Source organism: Streptopelia decaocto (assembly GCF_964273445.1).
Source record: "Streptopelia decaocto genome assembly, chromosome: 8".
Lineage (NCBI taxonomy): Eukaryota > Metazoa > Chordata > Aves > Columbiformes > Columbidae > Streptopelia > Streptopelia decaocto.
Window position 1 is genome coordinate 22,295,471 of NC_138662.1, and position 22,938 is coordinate 22,318,408.

Here is a 22,938-nt window from a genome sequence, read left to right on the forward strand (position 1 = left end):
GAAGAATTTTGAAATGGCAGAGACCTATTAGATAACTTACTCCTTCTCCCAGCCAATGCAGAACTGGTCCAAATAATGTACTTGTCATTGTTTTACTCAGTGTAGTTTTAAAACTCTGAAGATTGCAGCTAAATCCTTCTACTGAGCGAGACGTTTTTGCTGACATTCAGGTCTGCCTTTCCTGATGGCTCCACTGTCCGCCTCAGGATGCAGTCCTTTGGCTTTGCCACATGCTATGGGGGTAAATTGTTGCTGGTGTATTGGGGGAGTAAAGGACTGATGGCTCTGACATTTCTAAATGAGCACCAGGCAAAGAGCAGAGACAGCTGAGAATCCAGGTTCTCTGCAAACCGTTTATCCCTCTCCGGGTTTCACGCGTTCCCCACCGTCAGCTCCTTTACCTTGTTGCCGAGGCTGGGATCAGCCGCGCCGCCCTCCTCGTCTTCGGAACTCCTCTGCTCCTCGTCCGAGGTGACGAGCTCGCTGGGCAGGGCCGAGAGCGGGCACACCTTGTAGGGCTCGGTGTAGGCACTGCGGGGAGAAGAACAGCCTGGCTGAGGGCGGCCCGGCCCGCGCAGGGCCCGGGTTCCCGGCTCCGGGCTCCGCTGCCAGGCTCAGCAGCCAACGCTTGGGCAAGCAGAAGGGTCTGAGAAGAGCAGTGGGAAGGTAACTGAACTCATTCGAGCTTCCCTAAAGCACCAATGTTCTGGCTCATTCTGGAGCAAAGTGTTGGCACTTAGCTGCAACAAAAACTGCTTTGTTCCTCCCTAATCAACCCTTCAAAATCATGGAATAACATCATACTAACATCTCAGTGCTCATTAAAAATGGAAGTTAGATATTGTAACAACGTTTTGTTCCGGGAAAACGTCAAAAGCATGAGAAAAGTATAAATGCAATACCAATGGCATCAATTAAAGCACAAGATACTCAGATCCCAGAATCCTTGAGCTGTTTCAAGGAAATGTGAATCGGGCCCAGAAGCCCCGAGAGAGCTGTGCGACAGAGCACTGGATCTGGTGTGGGACACAAGGCCAGGGGCCTCCCAGCATTTTCTTTCAGATTTTTTTTAATTTAAATTGCCAGTGATTACAAAACGTCCACAAAGCAGGACCAGAGGGGGGTTGTCCGGGCGGTGCTGCCCTTGCCTTAGAAAGGTGTCTTTATTGCTGCCCTGAGCGTGCCTGGCTCCGAATACGGCACCTTTGTAAACCTGGCTGATTCGGAGGCAGGCTTCCAAATGTTGTTACTGCACAGGTACTCACAGGCTCTATGCAGGTTGTCCCTTCCTTTTGTCTTTTATATGAAATAGGTGAAGATCTTGGTGTCTTACTATATCATGCCTCTTATTATTTAATAATTCTAAAATCTCTGAACTTCATCCAATTATCCATTAGCATTATCCAATTTACTAACCATTTTAGCACCAGCTTTTACTACCAGCCAATTTTAGTACTGTTCTTTCAGTGCAACACAAGACTCGATATTCCAGCACTGGCAAGACAAGTGCCAAGTACAACAGTGGTAAAACCCATCACTTCCCACCTGACTACGGTGTTTTTACCCTCAAGGATCAGATTCGTGTTTTTGGCCACAGCATCACTCTGTGAGTTTACACACAGCGTATGCACCACAGTGGCCCCGGGCCTTTCACATTTCAAGGGGCAGGTTCCGGCGTCCCGCCAACACTCTGTTGTCTGGAGAAACCAAATCTGATGGCCCACCAGCTCGGTCTGTGACGTGGGCCTGGCTTACTCTGTGTCTATGGTTTCTTCAGTTCTCATTTCCTTTGAAACATTACTAATTTGCTTTTTCATTTCTCCCTCATCTCTGTATTTTGCTTTGATCTCCCACTTGGGAATCCCAGATGTGAACAAATCCAAAGCTTCAAAGGGAATGCTGGAGTGACAGGAGGCCGGGCAGGGATGGGTTAATGGGGGCCTGACCAGACTGGCTCTCGCTGTGCGGAGGGAGCTCCCTGCAGGTCTGCGCTGGGCTCCCTGCAGGTCTGCGCTGGGCTCCCTGCAGGTCTGCGCTGGGCTCCCTGCAGGTCTGCTCTGGGCTCCCTGCAGGTCTGCGCTGGGCTCCCTGCAGGTCTGCGCTGGGCTCCCTGCAGGTCTGCGCTGGGCTCCCTGCAGGTCTGCGCTGGGCTCCCTGCAGGTCTGCGCTGGGCTCCCTGCAGGTCTGCGCTGGGCTCCCTGCAGGTCTGCGCTGGGTTCGCTGCAGACGGGCTCTGGTGGCGGCGGGCGCAGCTGCTGCCCGCGGTGCCACCGCTCGTCCGCGCGGTGCCGAGGCTGGCGCGGGGCCAGGCGGCAGCGCCGCTCGCCCCATTGTCTGCTCCTGTTTATTATTAGTGTCTGCAGTTTTTCAGCGTGGGCGGCATCGCCACACTTCCGAAACCCTGCCCAGCTACAACAACAAAGGGGCCTCAGCGCAGTGGGGGCAGGAGCGAGGCAGATAACAGGAGCAGCTCGGGAGGCTTATTAATAGTTCAGCCAGTCTCCCTCCTTACTTGCACAGCCTTTCTGCAATTTGTAATTATTTGCCCCAGCAGACTTGAAATTAAGTCCCTCCCTCCTGCTCTCTCTCTCTGTCTTATAAATGACTGCATTATGTTAATGTAAGAACACATTATAATTTGGGAAGAATGCTTCAGTATATTAGTCTGGTAATCATTATGAATGGCATTATTAAAGGCTCATCCAGCAGCAAAACTTGCAATATTGCTGAACTGTTGCACGGGCCTCATTTATAGCAGGCCTGCAGTGCAGTGGCACTGGCTTGTACTTAAAGAGAAGTCCCAGACAGTTGTGGGTCTCGTTCGCACACGCGGTGGGCGCCAGCGCGTTCGTGTCGCCCCCTCCCTCCTGCGCTTCTCCAGCAGCACTCGGGTCTCCACATCCTTTCGGTCCTTGGGAATGCACAGAAATGAATGCACACAAACTGAGATAGAAATTGCTTTCTGTAAGAGGATACAGAACACTGAATTAAAACAACAACTGCTGTATTTGAGAAGCAGCTCCATTTCAGGAATTGTGTGATCTTTGCCTATGTAACACGCTCTTAAACGAGACAATGAACACGGGTGTTCATCAGCTACGGCAGTTTTCTCTTCCTCAGGGACAAAAAGGATCCTGGCACTTTGTGTGACTTACGTGGCAAATCTAAGCGCGTGTACCATGACATCATGCCAGACTCATTACCTTAAACTACACTTGCAACAAAGCTAAGGTTTTCTGTAAACGTAACCATTATCATTATATATCGTATAATTTATAATGAAATAATTATGCATCTATAATATGAGTCATAAATTTTCAAAACCTTGCATTTCTTTATTCTGTGAAATAATATTTGTATTTAGCTCATTAACAAATAAGCCAAATAAGCTTACTGCAAGCAATGATCTTTAATGCAATGGAAGATGCTGGTAAAAGTGTGGGTGTGGAGAATAAGGGGAGAAACAGTCTCAGAGTTGGTAGTATCTCAATAGACATGGCAATCCCCAACTCATTCTCTTCCTCGCAGCAAAGACAAGGCCGAGTGAGAGCAGATTGCAGACACGTTCTCTGCTGCTCCTCCAGAAATCGCTGTAATTGTTCCCAGAGTCAGCCAGCGCAGCAAAGGACACAATGGGCCTTCGGGGATAGTTTAACCTTAAATTGACTGAATAAATGCAGGAGGAGCAGTGCAATGAACGCCTTTTATTTAGCACCAGTTACGCTCTAATTAGCAGAGCTGCTGATAGGCGTGGGGCAGGGGCAGCTGTATGGGTGCACTCCACGGGTTGTCTGTGGACCTTCACCTCGGAGCACGTATTGCTGCATCTGGAGAAAAGTGCTCTGCAGTCTACAGTCGCTCTGGTTATCCTGCCCCTACAGTGACGTTTACATTGGACCTCGAAGGAAAAGGATCTGTGGACGAGGGGAGGATGAAGCCATCACAGAGAGGGAAGCCGCACTGATCATTGTGATAGCACTCGTTCCTTTGTTAATAAAATCAAGACATGAGTCCCGCTGGCTGTGATCCCTCCGGAGCACAGGCCGGGACGAGTCTGAGGGAGCACGTGGAGATACACGGCAGCTGTGAGAGCTCACAGAACGCGATTCACACACTGACAAATACTAAATTTTGTCTAGCTTGAATGTGCAATTCTCAAAGAGATACCTGCCCTTCTTTTTATTCGACACTTATCCTTCAAATGGCTTTGCAAATTCTACCCCATTCCTCAGCAATAATCATATCAATTCATTAGGATTTTTAGAAGTTATTCAGTCAGCATTGGTGAGATATAAGAATTTAACTGGAGGTTTTAACAGTGACAAAAATACCCAGCCAAGGTTATTATAATAAAGGTCTAGGAAGACTGTGTATTTTCGTTTGTGTAACAACACAAAAGCCCTTGGCTGTAGGCTCATCCCTTGGCTACACACCCGTCATGTCTTGTTTCCTTCTTTAGAGTCACCAACTGCCTCAAAAGAAAAGGAAAGAAAAAAGCTGAGTTTGTGGAAATCTAAACGCGAGGCCTGTCCCTTCCGCTAGGTGATGTAAATCCCCTGTACCTGCAGTGTGCTTTCAATGAATCTGTACTTTAAGCAGTGCATCCTGAAGACAGGCTCATAAATCTCACTTGCCTTCTGCTTCATGGTCTGTGCTCCCACAGTGATCGTGCCGGGAGAAGGGGGGTACTCTTTCCTGTAAGGTATTTATATAATGCATTCCTGCAGCTCTCAGTTATGCTTTATGGCACCTGTGGAGTACCCATCCTCTGCATCATGTGGCTCTTTGTACATCTGAAATGCAGCTGGCCAGGCTGTTAAGACGTGCTGGCAATGTTCCTTCAAATGCCAGAGCAGTGGATCCATCACAGTGTCTCTAAGGTATGATCAGGTGTGTTGGGACAGACTTACAGTGTACTTCTGCCTTGTAAGTGAACCTGCTCAGGCAGGTGAGCGTGCTGGCAATTTGGTGGTCAGTCAAGAGCAATTCCGCATCCCCCTGGAGCAATGAGCCCCTGCGGTTCTGGTGCCACAGGGCTCCCCCACGTCAGTCCCGTGGGAGGCCGGGGCCAGCGGAGACCGCCGGGCCGGCCCCATCGCCGGGCAAAGCAAGGGTGACGGGGCCAGGGAGGACACGCGTGAACCTCGTGTGGGGACAATCGTACGAACCTGCTGCACTGATGGCAACTGGGAGAGGCAATGGGGTCCTGAATGGCCCTGTTTTGTTGAAATTGGTTATTTATTTTCTTGTATCCATTCGTAAATTGTTTTTTTAATTCATTCTGCAAAAGGAAGTCTCATTACTAAAGGAAATTAAAGTCCAAATGCATTTAAAGCCCATAAAAGGAAATGGCCATTAGTGCAATGCATTTAGCCAGTCAGGTCCCTGTTAGGGCAGATCATCAAGGCAGGCGTCGCAGCTGCCGTCTGGACACGGCAGGAAAGACAAGGTGTCTGCTGATAACATACGAAGCCTGCCTAGGCAAGGTGACAGAGGGATAATCACATTTCATACTCTGAGGCAGAAACTGCCTGCCTGCCACGGCCAGAAGGGAGTTCTTCCTTGTGCCACAAATGTTTACATTTGAAGTTTGCTCTTTCTTGGATTGTTACTGTGCAGGATATAGGAGAGGGGAAGAGGAATTCTGGTCAGGTGCATAAGGCTCTTGCCTTCTGAACAGCTTTAGGGACAAAACTCTGGGAGGTTCAGCCCCTGCTCCAGGAGGTGCTCACAGAACCACAGCGTTGGTGCAGGCGGTGCGGAGCACGCAGGGGCTTGGGCTCCAGCTCAGGGAATGTCCTCTGGCCCAGCCTGGCCCAGCATAAGCAGAGGAGGGACCAGAGAAGGCCTGGCGGTGAGGTTTCACCAGCCGTGTCCCAGCCGTGCTTGGATGGATGGGCTGCTCCTGCTCTGAGGCACCTGCGCAGACCTGCACGGCCAACGCGTGTTTCAGACCCAGCCCCACGCGCCGCGGGTGCACTGCGAGCACCACTGCGCTCCCCACCCTGCGCTTCGAACCACGGGGAAAAACAAGGCAACGGTAAAAGGGGGACAGGCCTGAAAACAAAACACGGCGTCCTTGGGCCTCAGACAAGGGGCACACCCCGCTGCAGGCACGGCGGGGCCGCAGCCTTTCCCGCATTTCCTGTAAACAGGGGACGCTTCCTCCCCAGAGCTGACCTGGCAATGAACTGGCCAGGGCTGACGCTCGGCGCGCCGCACCCAAGGCCCCTCCATGCCAGAAGGTACAATGGGGCGGCTGATAATACATAATAGGTTATTAGAGGCAGCTCTGCCCTTTATAGACTACTTCGAGCACATTATTTACATGGCATGGCAGGCACCACAGAGCTTTTACTTTCATTAAATCATTAGCTTCACGGGCACCCAGAACTCTTCTATCCAGCAGCACCAGCAGAGCTTGTCTGTAAGGCACCAGCACAGCTCTCACGTCTTTTTCTTTCTCTTGCTAAATGCTGTTGCCAGCACCCCGTCGTTCCCCATCTCTGGTAATCTTTTGCTGTGTTGAATCCTTGCAGTGCTTGGAAACCTGAACTGAGGGGGGCAAAATGAAGAGCTAAGCGCTTGGCAGAGACAGAAGTCTCTGTTTTGTGCTGTGAAACTCTTCTTCCTTCCCAGACCGTGCAGGCCATACATCTGCACCATATTGAACTTTCCATACTGCACATCTGTCAAGAGACAGAACATAACAAGAAAACATGCACTAATTATCAGGATGGGTTTCAGGTGATTTGCTGAGCAGCACCTAGTCACAGCGCAAATGGCCTCTGACAATGAAACCACCCAGCACTTTTGCCCTTCTCCTCTATAAAGCGCTTCTCTTCGTGACAGTCTGACTTAGGATACAGTGGTGCGAAACTGGGAGGAATTCACCCTGATTTTAGAGGAGTCACTTCGTATTTATACTTGTGAACTTTGAGCAGAATAAGACCCTCTGATTTCACTCTGAACCAACTGTAAAACTTATTCCTCTCATGAATCAGTGACAGAATAAGCCCACCACCTAGGACTGCATTAATAAGGAGTAGAAAAAGCTATCTGCTCTAAGAAGTGAGCTCCCCTGTCGGCCGGGGCTGCGGAAGCACACCTGTGTGGGGAGCAAACGCCGCTGGGAGGCACAGCTCAAATCCCTGCCCTACCACAAAGTCCTTGTTGCTGTCTTGGGATGTTTCCTAACTGCTTTGTGCTTTGGCTGTCCTTGTGTAAAGTGGTTAATCCCCGAGCAACGTCGTGTTTAAAATACAGATAAGACTGAAGGCTTTGGAAACTGCAGATCCTTCCCAGAGTCTAAACCAGAACTGCTCTGTCCAGTTTTGCTCCTGTTCTTCCTCTCGTCTGCAAAGTAGAAGGGATTTTCACTATTAAGGCAAAGAAGGGTGAGGACCCCCAGGATCACGCCTGTGTTTATTAAAGTCAAGGCATAGAGTAATGTTTACATTCTTGTAGCCAAGCTGAGATACAGAAAATCTACCTGGGGCCATTTAACAGTCATGTTTGCAGGTGCTGCTGTTTTCCACGGGGGCTCTTGAGCTCCAGGCTCTCAGGCGCTTTCCAGCAGGCAGGCCGGCACGGCTCCCGCAGGAGGGCGGGCGCTGGAGAGCACCCACAATGGACGATTTAGCAGTCTGAAGCTTAGAAATTTATTTCCAAGCCTCAGAAAACTGAAAATAAATTTTTCAGATATTCTAGAAATGAAGCAGAACTGTGTCCATTTTTGGCTGCCCTGAGACCAAAACCTGTGGGTATTTCTTCCTCTGTATGGCTGGTCTTTTATGCACTGGGTTGTGAGAAACTTAGAATCCCAACTCGCAGTGCTGACCAATTCAATGCGATCTAGGATGAAAACCAGACCTGGGAGAAGCAAAGCTTGGTTTTTCTGTATCTTAGTCTACGGCATATGGGAGTTTCCCTTAAACATTGTCAGAAAATATATATTGTTCACATAGAAGGCTTTTGTGAATTGTTCCCTTTTGGAAAATGTTTGAGCTTGCTCTGTTTTCAGGTGCTAGACTGAATTGCCAGGGCAGTCAAATCATAAACAGCTGCTCAGATCCTCAGCAGAGCAACCCATGTACCCCGATGACCATCTGGCACAGTTTCACATGCTCAGCCAGATTCCACTTACAGAGTCACTTTTCCGACTACAACACATTTACCACTGTTTTTCTGACTATGAGTTCTGGATCCAGTTAAAAGAAGATGATACATTTCACAGAAAGACACTGATGACATGGCACATCTCACTGATCGGAGATCGGGGTATGTTCCTGATTATTCTTCCTTTGTTTATTTTTGGCAGTGTAACCTAGCCATTAAAAGTTGGAACCAGAGTCTTTATGTTCTATTTTCGTTTTATTGCCAGTTCGTTATTCCATACTTGCCATGGAAAATACTCATGGTAAGTTCAGCGTAATGAAGACCATGCTGCCCTGCAGGACCCTCGAGACGGGAGGGGAGCTGTCGCTTCCCCGGCTGGCGGGATCCGCTGCTTTATCAGCAGCGCGCAGCCAGCTCTGGGAACCGGCCAGGGAACACGGCAGTGGCGCTGCCGTCAGAAGGAAACCTGTCTAGATGACATTACTTATATTCCCTATTTAAAACCAAAACAGAACAGAACCAACTTCTGGAGTGAGACTTAACAAACTCCTCTCTTACCACTGTCAGCCTTACTCCAGCTATTTGTGCTGCCAGAGCCACAAAGGAATCTGCACAGATTATAGAACCTTTCTTGCTATTGAGCAAAATGTCCTTCACTCTGGAGGACGACTTTCACGGGCAGTCAGCCCTGGGTGAAATCTCCCTGCGCAGACTTTCTGAAGCAGTGGCGGTTTGTGCTAAATGTGCCTTGGCCTCACGGTAAGATCCCCAACCTCATTTTGCTACTACGAAACACAAGCTGAAAACCGGGCTCTCTGTTGCTTTCAGGCCAGCACTTGTCGGTCCTGTCACTTGTTTGTGGGCAGGGAAAAACGTTGAAAAATGCAATCATCTTCTTCCCGGATCACTGTAATAGTGCTCCCTGGTGCGGGTGCTGCAAGGTTCCGTGACTCGGGCAGCGGGAGGGAGACGTGTCCGGAACGCTGCTCTGCCCCGCAAAGACCAGTCCCAAATTAAGGAGCGCCCAGTCACTTGCGTTGTAAAGTTCCTGAGCTCCCGCAAGCTGGATGTGCATCAATACCTCCCTATCGGAAGGGCAGGGAGCTTTGACAGCTTTTCCTTTCAGTTTTCAGAGAGATCTGAGGACATACGAAGGGAATTGACACTGCTAAGAAACCTCTTATCTTCGCTGTCGTGCTTCCAGCAGGGATTCCCTTTAGACTTGGAAGCACACATTGGATTTGAGACTCCACTACCCTGCAGCCTCACCAGGAAAACAGCAGAGCTCCTGCAGTTCGAACCAGCCCAGGCCTTGTATCTGCCTTCTCTTTCCTGATGTTTGGGGAAACCATCAAGTGAACTGAATTTTCTTGCGTTTCAGAGATTTGCCCAGTAGTTAGAGCAGAATGTTTCCAGGAGGAGAGAAATACAGCTTAACTGCCAAATGTAGGGCTGAATGAAAGTGCTCAGTGATTTTCTGTCTCTTACGCATCAGTTTCAGCTCCCAGATTAAAATTAGAGCTGGCTGCAGTTCTGCTTGGCTGAGGCTTTTTTAATTGAAAAATCAAGCTTGGCATGATTAAAAATTGTGTAGATTTGTGACATTTGGCTGGGATTAATATGTTAATTAATTCTGCTCCCCCCGAATACTTCTGGAAAATCAAAACCATCCTAATTCTCCAGTTCAAAAGTATGTTTTAGTTCAGAATTTACTTCAGTATCTATCTGTCTGTCTGTCTATCTATCTATCTATCTATCTATCTATCTATCTATCTATCTATCTATCTATCTATCTATCTCTTGTTGGGAACTACAGAATTCCTTTACTTTTTTCTTGGACTTTTCAGTTAGGCACGGGCATTTTATTTCTCTTGCAGCCAGTGAAGAAATGCTTTTCCTTAGAGCTGCAATCAAAGTAGGAGATACATTGTTTGTCCAGCACAGTTTAAAACATGTCTTTACATTTATGTCATCTTACCATATGTCACTCTCACTGTGGCTCTTTACCCTGGGCATATTCACTGCGATGTGTTTTTATTTCACTGCCACTGTCTGTTTTTTTTAAGCCTGACAATATGAAAGCAGAAAGTGTAAAGTAAAGATTCAGTTTTAGCTCATGCCTTGTCCTTTTCTATTTAAGGCCTGGCAGATTTGAGCTCAAAGCCGCGTTGTACGTTCTGCAGGCACTCGTGCCCTGAACCCTTCCCAGCGGTTCAGCTCCAGAGCTCGGGGCAGCTGACGCCCCCAGAGCCTCACCGAGGAGCTGCCATCAGAAACACCGAGCCAGCTCCTCTGGAACGAGTGCACCTGCCTGCACGGCGCATCAGGAGATGTAGTGGGTTAATACCTGAGGTTTTCATCCCGGTTTACTAAATGTACTCAAGACTAAGGACCAGCTGCCCACAGACGGGCGTTTGAGGTGTTTAACCTGTGGCAGCTGAGAGGGGCCGGACGGGGAACAGGCCCAGCACCTGCCTCAGGCTGCCAGAGCCCTGCGGCTGCACCCCGGCGAGGCCCAGGGCTGCCAGCGGGGCAGCGGGGGCTCCTCAGCACCTTTGTGCCCGGTGTCACTGTCCCTGCGAGGCCCAGGGCTGCCAGCGGGGCAGCGGGGGCTCCTCAGCACCTTTGTGCCCGGTGTCACTGCCCTCACCGCGCGCCCGGGCCCGGCCCGGGCATGGGGACCCTGCACGGGCACGCGGGGCAGGGGCGGGACCGCGGCCAGCGGACAGGCTGCTCAGCCAATGGGGGGCCGCGGACAGGCTGCTCAGCCAATGGGGGGCCCGGGCCCAGAGAAGGTTCTGGGCCGGCAGCCGCCGCCGCTCCCCGCGGGCTGTGACCGGCGATCCCCCTGGGGCATCGGGGCCGGGATCGGAGCCTCTTCGAGACCAGGGAGCGGCTGAGGAGCCTTCCCCGGATGGAGCCGCCCCTGCTGCTGGTGAGCGGCTGTTTCTGCCGGGTGGATCCTGAGCAGCCCCTGTTCCCCGGGCGGGTGGTTGTTTGTGCCGGGTGCCCTGGGGGAGGCCTCTCCTTGTGAGGGAGCGCGTGCGCTGCGGGCCCTCGTTCTCGTGTGGTCACATGCTGGTAATATTGCCAATGGTACATGGAACCTGCAGTTTATTACATGTTGCTGCAGCGCTGACGGATTTTGGGTTACCCCTTGGCTTGCATTGATTTCTGTCATTGGGTTTTAGTCTGTTGTTTGGTTTGGGCTCTGAATTGAAGCTGGCTTAAGCTTATTATTTGTTTGGTGTCGTTTTGGTGTGCTTCTGTGACAAGTACCTATCTGAGCTTCCTTTGAGAACAGGAGCCTGGGCCGGGCGCCGAAGGGCATCGCTGGCCGGGCGGCTGAACTTGCTCTGGGCTTCTGGAGAACAGCGTCTAATTAATCCAGCCAGTTGCTCAAGTGAAAGGGTCCTTTTACAAGCTCTTTGGGAGGGGTCTTGGCAAAACAGGCAGTGCCTCTCAAATATATTCTTCCATCTATTAACTCTAATTGGTCGATTAAGATTAAATTAATTGTTGTATGCCACTGAACAGCAAATCTTTGAGGTGGTTTTTGCATTAGCGCCCCCCTTGGGTCCTGTAAAAGAAAAATTCTTGTAGGATAATTAAAAATGCACTGTGCATTATAAATAACTTTGCTGGATGGCACAACAAACCATAAACTACTAGGTTAGATTTGCATTTAAAATGCAATAAGATTCTGTTGTTTTTGTTACAAATCTGATCCAGAGATATGTGCCATATCATTGAGCAGTGGATTCTGGAAAGGCTGCAGAACTGTAATGTCCAGTCTTTCATTCAATAAATCTCCTCGGTAAGGGTGGAGGCGGGAGCGAGGGCGTGCGCTGAGCGCTCATGGCAGCACAGACCTGCCCTTGCACAGGCTGCGCTGTGCCCAGCTGCAGTCTCCTCACCCTCTCTGCAGTACACGATTTTTTTCTGAGCGGTGCTAGGAATGCTTAAATCACACACTTCTGTGCCCCATAAACATAATCTAGGGTAAATTTGCAATACACAGCAGACTCTCTCCTTTTGTGTAACCTCCCTGAAATGTATTTCTGGTTCATATAATGGACACAGAGTAAACCAAGAAGTCTACCCAGGCTTATAAGCCCTCCGGGCATGAAGGTGGCCACTCTTCCTGCTCTGCACTGTCATTTGATTAGAAAAGTAGCCATCAGAATGGAGTCCAGGTACTCATAACACCAACACCTACTGAGGACTGGGGGCCTCTCCTGGGAGGTGTGTTGGACCGTGATTCCTCATAAACACGGGCAGGTTGGGTCCAGTGCGTTGTGGCCGAGCAGTGGCAGCTCTGAGGCTGTTGTGGGTCCGTCTGCTGTGTGTGCAATGCCGAGCTGTGCAGGGAGCACGCCGCCCTCCCGAATACTTGTACTGCCCTCCTGACACCTGTGTTGGCATGAACCGGGACAAACCGCTCGAGAGCGGGCACTGAGCTGCTGTAAGATTGATACCTAGGTCTAGATGATGTATTACAATCTCTCCATCTTAAGTATTGATATGACATTACTGGTGCTGTCCACAGATACTTCTCAAAGGTGCTTGTTTGAAAAGCTCGGCTATCAAAGTGCATTTAATTTTTGTGTCCTTGCCATCTTGGGAAAACAATTCCCCAGGCCTCTAAACGTGACGATCCAAGACAAGCACGCCTTGTGCCCAGGCCTGAGCAGGGCTGTCTCCACAGACTGCTCCTGTCTGTGAGCAGCTGGACATCCTGCACAAACCGCGGTCACCTTCTCACTCCCTGGGGCAATTCAGACAATTCTACAATAAACAGAAATAAAGACATGACTCATGTCAGAGCTGGCTGGGGCTATTGTCAAGGGTTTCAATAGGCTGTGCACAGCCTCAAGTCAGGGTATAGTACTGGGATCCCTTGCTCTGCGATGATCTTACAAAACCTTTTCAGGTTTATGCTGCAAAATGCCACAGCTGCTGAAAGCTGCTGAGATTGTATTTTCCATCATGTTCACCAGATCACAAGTGAAAATGTCTCACTGTATCTAGGCACAATCTTCCCTGTGTTACAGCATTTTAATGGGACATTTTCCCATCTACTAGATCCAGAGTGCTGCATGTGTTCCGCATTGAGATTAAATACCCCTATGTATAGATTTATATAAGTTTTAAAAGTTAATTTATGTTTCTTTTAAAAACCTCTCACAATGCGTATGATCACCATGTTTCTCCTTGGCTTAATAACTGTCAGCAGGTTCCATATAACAGACCCATACGCTGGCTGGCATGAGCTCTGCAATTCTCTAGCATGCAGATTATCTCGTCTTTTACTCCATGCACTTTTTTTTCTCACCCATTTTCTTATATAGGCTTTTACAAACACACCTGTCTGTGGCTACAGCACATAGGGCCAGTGATCACTGGTGGGAGGAAGGTTTTGCCTACTTAACCTCTTACTAAAGGGTAAAAGTCTTCCAAGGAAGAGAATTGCAATGACATTCATTATAAAAAATAGCGATCTGCAAGGCCATGCTCTAAGCCATCTCCTGTAAGATCCTTTCAAGTCTTTGTTGATTTTCTGACTAATATTTAAATGAAAGGGATTTCTAGCCAATTGTGAAGAGATTTCCTAAACTCTTCTAATATCCTTTACAGAAACCTTTTCCGCTTTCTTACTCTTGGAATGAGCTTAAATGTGTGAATGTGAAGTAGCAGTAAAACAGACCACCCTTTTAGAAACAGTTCTGGTTTCTTTTTCTAATGGGAGAGTAGAATTGGTTTATGAGCCACAATTATAGCTACATTTGCTTGAATGACAGAGAATATGTGAGACCTATAGCCTCCTAAGATGCTTCTCTCCAGAACTTTTTGGCAATGAGGTAAGTACACAAAGGCATTTGAAGGCAGATATTCTTACAGGCTTCAGCTGGATTGTGTTTGGGGCCTAACTCTGTGGTGTGGGTATTATTTGACCTACTTTAGAAGTTAAATTGTTTCAAATATCTTCACTAATTGAAAGAAAAATAAAATGGAGTAGAGTGAGAATAAATTGATGAAGAAAATCTGATTTAGTCAGCTAATTTAAGCAAGTGAAGAGGTGGCATCTTCAGCTTCCCCCTGCTTTGATGGGTGCAGTTGCACGCGGGTTTAATTCACTCTGGACTTCATAGAACAGTCCTGAACATTTGCTCTGCCCTTGTCTGCGTAAGACTTTAAGGTTGCACCTCTCTGCTCTGAGCATTAAATAACAGCCCTATAGGTAACTGGCACCCTTCCTGAGCCTCAGGTCAGCAAGGACTTGTCTGACTTTTTTTTTAAACGTGTTAGAGATGCAGATAAAGGGCGGAGCTGAATTCCTCATCAGCCTTTGATAAAGAGCTGATGGATTCTTTGAGTAGTTATTCTCAAATCTTATCAGGTACATTTATTAACCTCAGGAGTGTTTCTCCCTGAATAAGTGTCTCTTTGCTTGCTTGGACGTCTGTCCGTCAGTGCAGTATCCGAGCTCCTCTGACGCGTTGCCGCTCGACAGACCCAGCAGTGTGGCTGTATCGTGTTTGCTAAGAGGCCTCTTCCTACTTGGAAACTTACTGGTCTTTTCTGTAAATTAAACAACTGTGAGTTTCCTTGAGGTTATATAAATGACATTGATTTGTAATTATAACAACAGATATATTCCTGTATATTTCTTTTACTGTTTAAATATAACAACACTGATTGTCCTTTCTTGGTTGTTGCTATTTCATCGTGTGAACTACTTACACTGAAGCTTCCATTACATAATTATCTCTATACTTTCACCTTATCCTTCATATGCTGTGCTTAGATACCACACTGTGCCTTTCTAAGAGTTGGTCTTTTACAACATATGTGCTGCTAATTTGAAGGAGCAGGGAGAGCCAGGAATGTGCTGTGTTGGAGGAAACTCACTCAAATGGTTTAGATTTCACCTTAAGCTTAAGGGCATAGGAAGGTATGAGTGGCATATTATTCAGACCATTTTTAGGCAGAGAATTCATGTCCTATGGCATGTATTACTCTCAGCTTTTGTTAGGGTTTTTTGTGTGTGTGTTACAGAAGGGTAGGGGATAGGTGGTCATACAGACTGTCCTGGCTGCAGTACTGGAGTGATCAGGGACTGGTGCTCCCCAGGGAGCAGAGAAGATATAATCACTTAAGTGGCATAATTAGATAAAACAAAGGTTGATGAAGCCAGTGGTAAGGCAAGGGGACAGCTGATTCGTTGGAGGGGAAATAACAGATCATCAACTGGATTTTTCTCGTTTTAAAGGACACGGATTTGCATTCTCTATGGCACATCAGCCACAGGCAGTTGTTACGTTGCTGTCTATACTATGGTTTTGCTATACATTTTGGAATTGGTCTGTGCTGACGTAGTCCTTGTGATCTTGTGCATACCCTGGCAGGAGCCCAGACGGACAGTGGCTGTGCCCAAGGATTGCTCACAAAGCCTTTCACAGCTGTTCACCTGTGAAGCATCATCTGCAGGACTCGTACTTCACACGCTGGCACTGGGGTATCGGTCCCTAAGCACCCATGTGTTCCTGCTTCAGTCTGGCCAAATTAAAGGAAAGGTATCGCCTGCTTGACACTTAAACCATGTTTTTTTCCTGACTTTCTACTAAACACAATTTTTGTCCATATTCCTCTTGAAGAAGCATATCCCTTGGGAATAGAACACATTTGCAAAGGAACAGGAGACTGAAGAGGTGATGATCTTTCTTGATTGTACTAAAGCTGAGAAGCATCAGATGGGTGCTGTATGTCTTGAAAAGCAGTGAAAAGTCAGAGCCTTGGGAGTAATTTACAAACTGCAATTCTAGAGATGTATTGGAGTTACCATGAACCTTGGTGTGATTGCACAGGGCACTGGAATCCCCACACTGGCCCCCAAGAATTCGCCTGAGAGTCAAAGTCTGAGCAAGTCCTGCTGTTGGTGAAGTACAATAATCAGAAGGGTTCTTCTGGCGTGTATCGATCAACATTTTATATAGAGGATATAGGAATGTACAGGTAGCAGCAACATGGGCTTTCAGCTCTTTTCTTACAAATATTCAACATCACAGTGGGATTAGCTGTGGAACTATAGTTGTACTCCCTTTATTCCTTTTCCCTATCTTCTTTCCTCTCTGGATTTTGAGCACTTAGCAGAAAGAAGGATTGAGACGTAGGAAACGTGGTAAATCCAAACTATGGACTCAAGTAGAAAGCAAAAGGGGGAAAAGAAATTCTGAAAATATCCAACCTGTGCCGTCTTCCTGACCTTATGTAAACCCTGATAAAAGACTCTCTCCATCTCTCCTAAAAGCACTGGAAGTGATACTGTGGTAGATGATGAAATGAGTGTCTGAGGTATCTCTTTCCCATCCCGTGATGTTTATCATGCTGCCATACGCATGGCTGCTGCTCTGGTGGTCAGGCTGGGTTAGTGGAGCTATTCTTTAAGATGTGCCAGAATATTCTAACTGACTTTCACCTGCTGGAAGTTTAGCCAGTAGCTTTGGTGAAACGACTCTGACTTAGCGCTGTTTGGGGTGAAGGTGATGCCACAGGGTACAGTGCGCTGGCCCACAGCTGGGCACAGCTGCCCTTTGCTTTCAGCCTGAACAGTTGGTTTCTGTTGCTTTGCACTTCGTCGTGCAGCCCTGCAGAGAGAAGGGGCTAGGAAGTGACTTTTCAGAAGCAAATGAAAATTGAGTCTGATTCAGGCTGTGTGGACTAGGGAAAGATATGGGCAATTTTGTCCAATTCCACTTATATCTCATTATTTCTATGCTGTGCAGAAGGGTAATGATGATCTATATTGTCATACACCCAGATCAGAGTTTAATTATTAATACCAGATAGCTAAATTTTGGGGATACACGATAACCGCCCTTCAGGGGGCAATACTCCCAGTTCTATTTTGGCAATGGTAATTCTAAGTTAAGATATATTTCATAGAACACTACAGTTATTGGACTTTTTCTATAAACGTGATTGCTTCTAATTAGAAATTATTGGTTTAAACCTGCTCCACATGATCCTTCCTTTTAAGCAAGAAGATTAAACAGTGAATCTTCTCGCCTGTCAGTTGCTGCGAGCCCCTCCTGCCCTACGTCTCCCCGGTCACACACAGTACTGGAAGTTCTCAGATTATTATAATTTTTTCTAGCACTCTCTCATTCTGTTCTCTGAAATGTAATAAGAGAGTTGTACTTGGCCATTCATCAAGAAATGTAGCAATTGCACAAGTTCTCATCAGATGCTAAATACCAGTGCTCTGCAGGTGAATGCGCTGAGGAAAAGTTCAGAAGCTCCAGTCTCACGTATTGCAAGGGTATAATCTACGCACTTGTACTCTCAAATGGCTGAAATAAGCCTCAGGGTAAGAACAGGAGTTCAAAGTAATTTTTATTCCTGTGTGGCTGTGGTAGAGCTGTGGTTGATAGGTGTTTGTATTAGAAAGCTTAAATCCATTGAGGGATATTCTAGGCAGAACTGCTTTAGCAGGAAATAAAACATCCGTGTCCATCTATCATGTATGCACGTGTAAATGGGTCATGTACATATACGATTTGCTTTGCTTTACAACAAGACCATACACAGTTTCTCCAAGTATGTTACACCACTGGATGTGTATTAACCATTTACATTTCATCCAACCTTTTCAGGTGTGTCTGTCCAAAACATCCCGACAAACACACAAATAACAGCTATCTCAGCAGCAATGTACGTGTATTGCTGTCTGCCCGATGCTCTTCCCCTCCACCCCAGCTCTCTTGATAAAGGGCTTGTTCAGGAACCTTCATTTCTCTCCCAACAGCAAAACTGCATGCACAACCAGCAGCTGACTGAAAAATTATGTTCACGCCTTGACCTTGAGACTTCCTGAACCAGTTTGGATTGGCTCTCCCCTTGAAACAACAGGCTTCCACAGGAAGTTCATAAATGGGCCCAAGTCACAGCAATTGACGTAGTTTTAATATTTTTAACTTGGTTCTTTAAGAACTACCTAAAATGGGTGGCGTTTCGTGGACACAAAGAACTGGCCAGCTTGCCCAAGAGCCCACGTCAGTGTGCGGGGCGCGAGACTGGCAGGCTGTCAGGCCCTGCTGCCGCTGGGCACCGTGCTGGGGGCACGGCTGCATGTGCCGCCCTCTGCGCCGCCCTCTGTGCCGCCACGTCCCAGTGCCAGCGCCGCGGGGCTCCCAGCCCTGCAGGAGCCAAACCACAGGCCTGTGTCGCAGCCCCGGGCATGGTCGGGTCCGCAGCCTGAGCATTGATGCAGTCTCTCTCTCCCCATGTCTGACTCACCGCCCCCACCTGCCCTGTTTCACCCGTTCTGGCCTCTCTCAGAAAGACAAAGCACTGTACTTCATTCCCATCTTAAAAATGGCTTGCAAGACTCTTTCAGAGGTGTTAAAAGAAAAGTTCTTTTACTGCCCAAGTCTGAAATACCGATAGTGGGATGGTTTGTTCCATTCACAGTGACAGGGGAGAAGACCAGAAAAAAATAGTTGCAAAGAAAGGAGTATTAAATCTTTAGAAGGAGAATGATGGATGAAAATGGACATGAAAACCTTTTTAAGATGCTTGTCCTTTTCACAAAGGTCTGACAAAATACAACTACATCAAAGACATTCCTTTTCATTCATTTGCTTTGCACCTTGTTTTCACATAAACTGTTTAGCATGAACTTAATGGAAAACGCTCTTCTTATTTACATCTCTGCACTCCACTGATGATATGCTATAATCTGACAGCAGATTCAAATGCAAAGGTCTTGAGTGCATTTCTCCTTTGTAACTATGAAAAGGACATTTTCTCGTTTGCAAATAATCTAATGCAATGGGGTGAAAGATTGTTCTTAATGTTAGCAATGCATATTATTTCAGACAGAGCTATCTAATTAATTTATAAATCATCAGGTCTGTCAAAGGGTCATAATACTAGGCTTTAAAGCAACTTTAAAAATTAATTGTTTAGTCTGATTAGTTTATGATTTGGGATTTTCTGGGCCATACTTAACTGATGTTATTTGAAAGATGAATCATATATATATACCGTGGCTTTGAGAAATTGAGAGCAATGAGAAAATGAAGCAAGACCCCTTCCAGCAAATAGGGTCTCTTTTCAGTCGGCAGAAATCTTTCTTACTAAAGAACAGAGCAACCTCTCCCTGCCCGCCCAGACACAACAGTGAGATCCATCGGAGAAACCAAGTATTTTAAATGTTCTTTGGTTTGTATCTGTAAATCATAGGATTCAGATCCCCTGGACTTGCTAGCGCACATTTACATGGTAAAGAGTTAATTTAGTGTCTTTTTTTTTCACTGATAAAGGCTTATCTGGTATTCTTCCAACCTTCCCTGAGGGGCATAAGGCAAGCAGCAGGGCTCTGCCTGGGACAGCGGGCAGGGGAGGCCTGGCTGTTTGGCCGAGGCTAGCAGGTCTTACACAGTAATTTATTACAGTACCTTTCTGTTTCCTGGTCCGTGGCTTGCTGCTTGTTCTCAAAGCCAGTGAAGCTGCTCATATCCACGTAGCCGTCGTTCTCATTAGCAGCAGATAACGCCCTGCTGGGGTCTTCAAAAAACTCCGTAAAAGTTCCTGCTCTCGTGGGTCTTCGAGGAGGGATTTGTATGTTTTCATAGTCAGAGCTCATAGCAGGAATGTTCTCGTAGTCAGACGTGTCAGCATTTGGAAAGGAGATGGACCGAGGTTTTGTTAATGGGAGTGGTATGAAAGGAGGTCTGGACCGGTCCTCAAAGGACTCCACCCTTGACACAGTCCTGCTGAAGGACTTGGGTGTTCCTTTTCTTTTAGCATCCTTGTAGAAAAGAATGGCTGAAGGAGACTCAGATGCACGGAGCTTCCCCACATGTGATTTTAGTTGAGGTGAGCTACTTAGGCTCCTCCTGTCCAGCTCCATCAGCCTTGGAGGCCCATGATAGCTAGACTCTGATGAGGACCTTGAAGAAGAAACATTAACATCTACATGGACTTTACTTTCAGTTTTCTTCTTGAATTTTAGAGTGAGGAACCTCTTAAAGGAAGATTTCTTTTTCTTGGAATACTTATCAGGTGAGTCATTCTCTATCAAAAGTGAAGGGGAACTTTTAGTGATCGGCTTTTTGGTGATGTAGGCAAGTTCAAAAGGAGGTGGTATATCAACAGCTGAGGATGGAGTAGATATGCCACATGATGAAAGATGATTTCTCTGGGAAAAACTACCTGAGGAACCATTGACACAAGGCAAAGACAAGTTGTCTTCTGTCTTTCTTATTCTACCATCATCCAGGATACAGCCATCACTTTCTCTGTAAACAGAGACTGGCATCTCTCTCCCTTCAACAGAATAAGATCGAGGATATAAAATGAAACGTCTCGACTTGGTTGGTAATGCCCTATTGGCTTCTGCTGGTTTTCCTTCCACTGAAAATAATTTATTGCTTAAATCTTCTGTCCTGGAGCCATTGCGACAAGATGGTAAATCAGTTTCAGGTCCGGTTTCTTCAGGAACTGTTTCTGGAACATAGCCCGGCATTTTCCCAGAGAGTGACCGTGTTCTAGTAACAATGCTTTTACGGTCAATGGGCAGCAAGTTGTTTTCCCCATCCGTGCCTAATTCATCCCTTGTACTGTGATCAGCTCCTAAATCAGTCTGCCCATCATGAGCAATTTCATTCTCTGCGGGAAGCACATAAGGGTCATCTAGGGAATCACTGCTGATTTCTCTTTCCTCTGATTCTTCAGGCACAATGACCACTTCAGGGACTGCTTGACTTTTGTGCAGGATATGTTTGGTCTCACATTCTACATTCATATTGTCATGCTCACAGACTTCTAACTCTTCCTCAAGTGGGGTCTGTTGAGGTGGACTTGGGAGGCTTTTGCTGAGGCTGTTTGCTTCCACCTCATTGTCTTCAAGTTGCAGCTCATGTGACTTAGAGGTTTCCACAGTACTTTCACTGTGCTCTTCAACAGTCACGTCTTCCAGCTCTGGTTCCATCCCTGGACTGCTGGGTGGACTACCGGAGATCACACCATCTTCATCCAGAGAATTCCCTTCTATTTGAAGAGTCTCATCTGACTGTTGGGTGGATAATTCCTCACTACATTCATTCTCACAAGGAGCAATCTGACAGCCATCATCCATATTCTCTGCATGCAGAGTTTCTCCCTCCCCTTTCCCAGAGTCTTGGCTTGCTTCACAGGCTGCCCCTGTCTCCTCACCACTCCCCTCCGTGATCTGGCAGCCATCACTGGCATTTCCCACGTTTGTATTGTTGTGCTCATCTAGTTCTGCTTTCTCCTCTTCAGCTACTGCTTGATGAATGGACTCTCCTGAACCGTTTTCAGGATTGGGTTCATCTTCACGCAGTTCTAAGCCAGCAGCTGTTTCTTCATTGGTCTCATCAGGCAACATGTCAGGGCTTGCACAGTCACTACTTTCTAATTCCCCTTCCATGTTCAAATCAAGCTCTGCATGCACGCTCTGGTTGCCATCATCTGCTAGACACCCATCTCCCTTTTCTGAAGTCTCAGGCAGTTCCTCCTCCTCCTGCCCTGTGTTCCCACAGTCTGGGATTGATTCATCTGTGGGTAGTGGCATTACAATGGAATCTTGACAGATATCACCCATTACTTCATTATCTCTATTCAAAATGTTATCACTGTCAGTCTTACAATCACTCTTGTTCTTAACCAGTTCCAGGTTGTTAGAAGTTTCCTCCTTGTTTTTGGTTTCACCACGATGGCCTACAACATCCTCATCTGCATTCTTGGAAGCATCACTATCCCCATCAGGGGTATCTGAGGACTCCTCACAAAGTGCTTTGGACTGGTCACAGTCTGTGGTTGACTCTGAAGAGTCTGGTTCCATTGGTTCAGCAATATCTGAAGAGTTATGATACTCATCTTGGGTGACTTCTTGATTACCAGTATCCTCAGCATTATCAACGTTAGCCTCTTCCTTCTCTATCTCTTCTGGAGGTTCTGAGACTTCATTTTCCACAGAGCAGTCTAGGTTTTGATCATGCTCACATTCCAAGTCATTACAGTCTTTGCTGGTCAGCTGAGCATCAGGAACTACAATGTATTCATTATCCGCCTCAGATTCTGGGCAGTCAGCATTGCATGGATTTCCTTCATACAGCTCTCCATCAAGACATACCAGTTTCCCATTTGAGCATTTATTTAAGCTATTGTTGGTATAAACACTGGATTTGCACTCAGTGTCAGATGAGAATTTTGGCTTGGGAGCAATAGGTGGTTTGGGACCCCTAGACATAGAGTTGGGGTTATGAAGAATATCAGCCCTGGACAGCGAGGGAGAAAATTTGGAGACAGCTACTGGAGAATGATGACCAATAATCTTTGGTTTCGGTGCTAGTGGTGGCTTTGTGATTTCTGGAGAAAAGGGAGAAAAGCCATGTTAGTCATGCTGGTTTCTTATTAAAGCCATCAGAATTTATCCTACAATAGACTTTATCTTACACCAGTGACTTGTAATGCAGAAAGAGTCCAGCCAGTAGGAGCTCAGCTCTGAAGAGAGAACCGAAGGAACAAAGCATGTGCGCTTGGGCTATTCCGGGTTTAAGGTCAGAACTGAACTGAACTCGGTGCAGACTTATCACACCTGAGGGGAGAGGAGGATGTTCAGCTGCAGAGCCGGGGGGTGTCACACAGAGACCCGCGGAGGTGACACCTCCCACACTCACAGGTCCTAATGACAGCAGAGACTGTCTGATCCTGCCCCAGAAATGTTTGCCCTGAGATTCAGTGTGAACTCTTTGATTCAATGGTGCTAAAGTGTTTCTCTGTAATGAAAGA

At 47.1% G+C, this 22,938-nt stretch overlaps 1 protein-coding gene across 1 annotated transcript in view; it reads right to left on the reverse strand.

The window, feature by feature from the left end:
* FGD5 (FYVE, RhoGEF and PH domain containing 5) overlaps positions 1–22,938 on the reverse strand; it is an 80,560-nt gene that overhangs the window by 46,634 nt on the left and 10,988 nt on the right. The window contains exons 2-3 of the mRNA XM_082060168.1: positions 19,581–22,515; positions 402–531 (exon numbers count right to left, since the gene is read on the reverse strand). Of these exons, the coding sequence (XP_081916294.1) occupies positions 402–531; positions 19,581–22,515 (3,065 nt within the window). The remainder of the gene's footprint in view (positions 1–401; positions 532–19,580; positions 22,516–22,938) is intronic.